We start from the raw sequence: 7791 nt of genomic DNA on the forward strand, positions 1-7791 counted from the left end.
AAAAAAGGCAATATTCTAATCCTTATTCTTGTCACTAAATATAAGATCATTTGAGGTCCTACGACTAATAGTAAATTTTCCATTAAATCGGAAACTTGGATCCAAAATGGCTCTCTGGTGCAGTCAATTAGACATAAGGTGATCAATAAAATGTGGAAGCTCAATATTCCTCTCAAAGTTAAAATGTTTGCTTGGTTGTTTATTAGAGAAAGACTTCAAATGAGGAAAAAACTAAGTCATTTTTTTTCTAATAATGATAGTCTGTGTCCTTTTTGCAATATGGATGAAAAGAACCAAATGCATTTATTTTGTTAAGTGTAGTATTTCTCATCTCCTTTGGAACTTGGTTTCTAATGCTCCTGATGTTGTTTATACTAATAACTTTGTTTCTGTTGTTGAGTGTATGGGTTCTCTAAATCATGTGAATAAGGAAGGTCTGAGTGAGCTCAGTTTGTTTTTATTATTATGTTGGCAAATTTGGAATGATAGAAATAATAAGGTTTTAAGAGGAGTAATGCTTACTCTCTGGAGATCTAAATTCTTCGCTCTGTCTTTGGGTGAAATATATTTTAATTACAACAATAAGTGTACTAAGAAGATTTCAAATGATGAATTGACAAATATTAAATGGCATCCACCGGATAAGGATTTTGTTGAGTTAAATTTTGATGGTTCTGTAGCCGGGGTCAAGGCAGTGGATAGCTTTGCCATCAGGGAACATAATGAAATTCTTATTGCTGGTGGGGCTTTAAATCTTGACATAGCCCTTATTTTCGAAGTCGAAGCTAAAGGTCTAAGAGAGGGTCTAATGTTTGCCCTTAGAAAAGGTGTGTTGAAGATCATGGTGGAAGGCGATTCCAAGCTGGTCATTCAGGTTGTGCAAGGAATGTGCTCGATGCTGTGGAATCTGGAGCATACCATTGAAGATATTAAATGGACACCGACCAAATTTAGTATTATCTATTGGAACCATATCTTTAGAGAGGCAAACTTTGTCACTGATACCTTTGCTTGTCAGGGTCTTCTAATAATTGGTTGTCATTTGTGGGAGCATCATGTTCCTCCTTTTGCTTTAGATGCTCTTTGTTTTGATTCTGGTAGGAACGATTGTATCAGAGGGATTTCTATGTATGGTTCTTTTGGCTAAAAAAAAAAAAAAGCTTTCTGTCATTTGGCTAGATAAAATAGAAAAAAGTTAGCTATTATTATTGAAGATCTTATGATGATTCTTACTATTCTGTTTGAAAGATTTTAATATTTTGAAGTAATTTGTCGTACAAATTAGTATTTGGAATAGATTTAAATTAAGATAAAATATTTTACAGCAATGTACAATGGTGAAGCTAGGAATTTTTCACCAGGTGGGCTAGCTTTAAGATTTAAATCTTTATAAACAAAGAAATTTGATACTGTATTTTTCATAGTATTAGCTAGCTTAAGAAAATTTCAAAATGTGAGCCAAGAATTTTCGTTATTAAATAAATACGTGTTAAAATTCAAACAAATTCAAACATATACATTTACAAGAAGCGATAATAAAAAGGATGTAAGAAGAAGAGATGATTTATAAACTGTATTATATAATTTTATATAATTAAACTGAGAATTCGGATTAATAACTAAATATATGGTGAGCTACATTCGAAAATTAATAAAATTTACATGTAAAATTCTATTTTTCACCAGCTACCTGGGCTAAGGGTAGCCCTTAACGTGACTCTACTAGTGGCAAAGTATATTTCAAAATTGACCTTTGTTTGCCAAGCATTTAAATTAATAGCACATCTAGTACTATTATGCTATTTTTGGCCATTTTACACAATTACGGTTGTTTTATAAAAAGATTTACCAAACGCTGTAATACTTCTTTTTTTTGCCAAAAATACTTTTACAACTATAGTTTACGAAACACATTACTGTTTTATTTCACATTTGCTTATTTTCACATCACAACAGAAACATTTTTTTTTTCAAAGCACAACAATACTAAACTAGTCCCTAAGCTCAATAAGTTATTGAAAAAATATATAAAAAGTTTAGTCTCATCAACTATGGCAAAGTCACAAATAGATCTGTAGAAAAGTTTTCTTCTTTGAATAGAGTCAAGCTCAACAACATCTTCTTTCTCTTTTGAATATTGTATAGTTGTTTTTCGAGACCTTTTGTTTTGTCACAAATTACAATAATATATTTACATCATGAGAGTAAAGAAATGCATGGTTGCGAACTCTTCTTTCCTAATACTTGGTCTTACTTATCACGTATAGAATCAGAACCATGTGAGAAGACGGACAGTAAAAGTTTAACATAACATGCCGTTTCCTGCAAAGGCTAAGCAAAAGTCGGCCAAATACTTTGGTTAGAAAAAGTTTGGCCGGCTGTCTAACTTTCCAGTGGGCTCTCTGACCATGACTACTTTCCTTCATGATTATTGCCGTTATTTTACTTGTTAGCCCGATTAAGACTCTTTCTTTTGGTTGACAGCGGGTATACAACGTGACAGAAAACAAAAATTATATAATAATATCATGAGGTCGAGCGACTTAACTATATTAGCAGTCAGTAATAGACAATAAAGAGAAGCTTTCTCAAAAAGGATGAAATCCAAATTGCAGTATAAACACAATGAGCACAGAGCTCATCAACAAAACTCGTTTTGCGACGAATATATATGCCAAACTTCACAAGACTAACTTCAAAGAACAAGATTACGACAAATAATACTCCAATAACTTATTAAAACATACATTAATTACGTGCAATAGTCCATGGTAAAAAGAACAATACGTTACTAATTTTGTAAAATATTAATTTACGACGGTCCATGTTGTTGACAAAATCTCTTGGTGCACATGAATGGATGGAGATCAAGCTGTCCATTATTTTCCTTTCATGCATGTTGCCAGCATGCGGGTGCCTTTTGGAGATCATATTTTTTCTTTTAAATTAATTATTATTTCCCTAGAGTTTGTTTAGCTCTTGATATACATGTATGAAAAAAAAATCAGAGAATTGACTGTATCAAAATATATAGATTTATAAATTTTGTGTTCTTCTAGCGGATATATCATTTGCTTAAACTTAAAAAAAAATGCCAAATCTCGAGAAAAAAATAATCCAATCTTTATCTTTGGATTGTGTTCCTTGACGTGCAAGGAAGCTCATATCTAAAATAATGTCTTGATAATATAGAGTTGTGATTGGTGGTGGCCCTAGTATAGAAATAAAATGGTTATGTGGTGAGTAAGAACAATACTGGCAGTGATGTAGTGAAGTAATAGTGGCCAAGATTTTTATATATATCATTATCCAGTTATATTGGTAGCTGTTTGAAATTAGATATGAATATTTTAATGTAAATTATGCATCAAGAACCAATTTTCAATTCAATTCACCAAACACTAGCCAAAAATAGTATTTGTTTTTTTATACAACAATGGGGAGACGTATTCTTTTGAGGATGTGAAGAAATATCTTACGTCAAAAGTTTAGCACGTTTTGCCAAGATTTATAAGTAATTGAACTACTTCTTACTTAAAAATAATTAAGTTTTTACGGTAAAAACTTAATTATTTTTAAGTATAATGAAACGAGTACGCTGTTATATCAAACAAGTATTTAACTATTTATTAGAAGAATAAGATTTTTTCGTAAATACACAATGATTGATGTGCTCACATGGCCAACAAAAGGGAAGAAAGAAATCTCAAAAATTGATGCGTCCACAACTTCACGTGGATTTAGCGACGTATGCAAAGTACATACAATCTCATTGGCAGAGAGAGAGAGAGAGAGAGAGAACAAAGTAAAAAATATGGAAGCTGAAGGTAGGGGCAGAGACAGTGGGAGGAGAAGGTGGCGGTCAACGGCTGAAGAGTGTGAACAACCACTTGGGCCGCCAGGTGTGGGAGTTCCACCCAGAGGCTGGAACCCCAGAAGAGCTTCAGCAAATTGAAGATGCCCGCAAGGCTTTCTGGAACCACCGTTACGAAAGGCGGCACATCTCGGACGTCCTCATGAGAATTCAGGTTCCTTCATCTGGGTTTTTCTTCATTTTTCAATTCATCGACACTTTTTCTCAAGAAATTGAATATACTGCATAAGGGTGAAAAAAAGGTTAATTATTTACTGAAATTTGAATGCAAACTGTTCAAATTATGGTTGCGGTGCTCTGGATCATTGAATTATGTATAAAATCAGTTAGAACTGTGCTCTATTTGACAATGCTGTTGAACAATGCGGTCGGATTTTTCACATAGTATTGTCGGAACTAGGATTTCATTTGGAGTATTAGGCTTTGTAAGTCTGAATGATGTTTTTCTTTCGGGTGATCTGTGTTTGAGATACCGTGTTCTCCAATTGAGCTCTTTGAGGTGTTTTTGTATAAAACTTAAAGTTGTCGGCGTGTTTTATCCATTCTTAAGAGTTAATGTCCTCAAATATGCCTAGTTTGTTAAAACCCTTTCCAATATGAGCGAAGAATTTTAGTGGTTTCGGGCCAAATCATGAGTTTTGAAGTTAACATATTTTGTAACACTACTTCCCATTTTTTATGTATGTGTTTTGTTCTTATTTCTGAAATGTAGGTTGCAAAAGAGAATCCATGTGCCACTAATCTACCACAACTCAAAGTTAAAGATCAAGAAGAGGTGACGGAAGAGGCAGTGACAACCACATTACGAAGGCTGTCAGTTTCTATTCAACAATCCAGGTGTATGACGGTCATTGGGCTGGGGATTATGGGGGTCCCATGTTTCTGCTTCCTGGTTTGGTAAGGGAGAAAAGTAGTAATCACTGTGTTATCCAGAAGATGAAAATAGGAAAATCTGTATGTCATGGTTAAATATGAGAAATAAGTTTGACATTCCTAAAGATGGCTGCATATTCATTTCGGAACTTCACAGCCTTTCTTCTTAGTGAAAAATGAATTAACCAAGATTGTTTTTTTTTTTCTTTATTATTTGATCCATTCGGTATTTGTTGGGTGACTAAGTATTACTTACCAATTGCAACAGATCATTACACTTTCAATTACTGGAGCTCTAAATGCTGTGTTATTGAAAGAGCATCAACGTGAGATGTGCAGATATCTCTATAATCATCAGGTAAGAATGGTTTCATGAAATTAATGCCCTTTAAGAAAGCTTCCATTTCCGTATAGAAAAATGAAGAAATTCACTGATGAATTGTTTTTGCAGAATGAAGAAGGGGGATGGGGTCTTCATATTGAGGGGCCAAGTACCATGTTTGGCACTGCACTTAATAATGTCACTTTGAGGTTGCTTGGTGAAGGTACTGATGATGGACAAGGGGCAATCGAACTAGCACGCAAGTGGATATTAGACCATGGTGGCGTGACTGCAATTACTTCATGGGGGGAAAATGTGGCTTTCAGTATGAACTCAGTGTTTTTCTTGTTGGATTCTACCAAGGGTGTAGTCCTTTGAAAATATTAGCTGACGCTTTGGTGGTTATAGGTACTTGGGGCATATGAATGGTCTGGGAATAATCCACTTCCACCTGAAGTGTGGCTATGTCCTTACTCTCTTCCATTTCATCCGGGTCTCTGTTCATAATCGTTACGGTTGACATTGATGCTATATGTTCATTCGAGGCAGGATAGAAGAAATTCAAGCCTCCTTTCATAAAAATATCTCGATCAAATAAATAACATAGGTCCCATTAACATTATTATGTTCATACACTTGTTCACGTTGTTAACTGCCTAACTGCTACTCATTACGTTTTATGAATTTTCAAATTTTCCACATACAGGAAGAATGTGGTGTCATTGCCGAATGGTGTATTTGCCCATGTCATATTTGTATGGGAAGAGGTTTGTTGGACCTATCACACCCACAATCCGGTCATTGAGGAAGCAGCTTTATACAGTCCCCTATCATGAAGTTGATTGGAATAATGCTCGCAATCTATGCAAAGGTTGGTAAGAAACATCTGCCACTTTGAATATACTCTGCTTTTTCCAGCTACCCTGCATAAAGGCCCGTGCTTGTGAGTTTAACTATACATTTTTACTTTTCATAGGGCTATTCACAGGTGAAATACATGATAGCTATTTGTAAAAGTACATTTTTGATTTAGGGATTTAGTCCGACGGATGTTAATTGTTAGATTGCTTTCCTATTACTCTTCAAATACAATATAGCACAATTTCTCTGCATCTGTTTCACCGAAGTTCAGTTGTACAGGTAATTATTGATGATAATTCATTTTGCATATGTTTTTAATTCTTACCTGGATGTTTTATACAACTTCTAGGAAGATCTATACTATCCGCACCCAATGGTACAAGATATCTTGTGGGGGTCACTTCACTAGGTTTATGAACCTGTTTTCACACGTTGGCCAGCAAAAGAATTGAGGGAGAGTGCTTTGAAGACTGTAATGCAGCATATACATATATCGACAAGGTTGCCATTGGAATTGCTGAATTGACATGTTTCTTTGGTTTACAGATTCATTCAGTATGTAGTTGTGTGCTTCTTGTTTGCCTATTTCTTAAATGATGTAGGTGTTAAATCTGCTTTGTTGTTGGACGGAGGATCCAAAAGTCAGAGGCATTCAAGTTGCATCTCCCGAGGATCCCTGATATTATGGATCGCTGAAGATGGCATGAAGATGCAGGTCAGTTATAGCATTAAATTGTCTCGAACTGATTTTAAGATTCTTCCCATCTTTTCCCGACTCCCTCTTTCTTTCCTGAAGCCATCTCAATTTGGTACGGCATCGGTAGAGTTTGTTACAAACTTACGACTTTGCTGACATGCTGCTAATTGTTTTTTTTTATCTAATGTTTTTTTTTCCTTTTACTGTAGGGCTACAACGGAAGTCAAGCATGGGATACTTCTTTTGCCATTCAAGCGATCATATCAACAAACCTTGTTCAAGAGTATGGACCAACTTTAAGAAAAGCGCATCAGTATATCAAAGATTCCCAGGTGTTCGTGAGCAGAAAATTTTACTGTATCATTTAACAATTATGCTCATTATCCTTGCTTGACTAGTACTTTTGCTTTGAAGGTTTTAGAAGATTGTCCCAGAGATCTGAACATTTGGTATCGTCACATTTCAAAAGGTGCTTGGCCATTCTCAACAACCGATCATGGATGGCCTATTTCTGACTGCACAGCAGAAGGGCTAAAGGTAGCTCGAACACTCAGCATTTCACATACAGACATTCCTTTTATTACAAATTTAATATTTACTTCTTTGTGCAGGCTACCTTATTACTATCGAAACTTCCAGCAGAAACAGTTGGGGATTCATTAGATATAAAGCGCTTTTATGATGCTGTAAATGTTACCCTACTTCTTAAGCTTTACACACTCAAGAGAGAGTATAGTAGCAACAATTTTTCTCTCTTGTGCATCACCCACATGCGAATGGGTTGCACATCAGCTTGCGAAAAACGCACTACAAGAACATTATCAATGAACTATTCAATCAGTACAAAGACACTAAAAGTGCACTAGAAAAACCTGAACAAAGGACTTGGTGTCATTTAAAAATTCTCTCTAATGTATTGCATCTAATCATCTTAAGCCCCTCCATGTTCTTTTTGTAGTACATTCTTAACAACTGTGGCCTAAATTCCTTGGAACGCAACTTGAGCAACATCTCTCACGATATATTCGCCCTGTATAATACATAATTTCAACAATTGGCTTTTATGCTTAATATTTTATGCTGCATGCAAGAGCTGCACAATACAGAAAAAACCTAACTAGACTATGGAAGGCAATGGTATTAGATTCTGCAATTTAGGTGGTT

At 35.0% G+C, this 7791-nt stretch overlaps 1 protein-coding gene and 1 pseudogene across 1 annotated transcript; both read left to right on the forward strand.

Annotated features, from left to right (window-relative positions):
- Positions 1–514: 514 nt before the first annotated feature.
- On the forward strand, positions 515–1147 carry LOC125480896. The gene has a single exon (XM_048592137.1). The coding sequence runs from the start codon at positions 515–517 to the stop codon at positions 1145–1147; it is 633 nt and encodes a 210-aa protein (XP_048448094.1).
- A 2662-nt stretch (positions 1148–3809) lies between these two features.
- LOC103939382 lies at positions 3810–7577 on the forward strand (annotated as a pseudogene).
- Positions 7578–7791: the final 214 nt, after the last annotated feature.

Source organism: the organism of the source record quoted next, unplaced genomic scaffold (genome assembly GCF_019419815.1).
Source record: "Pyrus x bretschneideri cultivar Hongxiangsu unplaced genomic scaffold, Pyrus_bretschneideri_v1 Contig37, whole genome shotgun sequence".
NCBI lineage: Eukaryota > Viridiplantae > Streptophyta > Magnoliopsida > Rosales > Rosaceae > Pyrus > Pyrus x bretschneideri.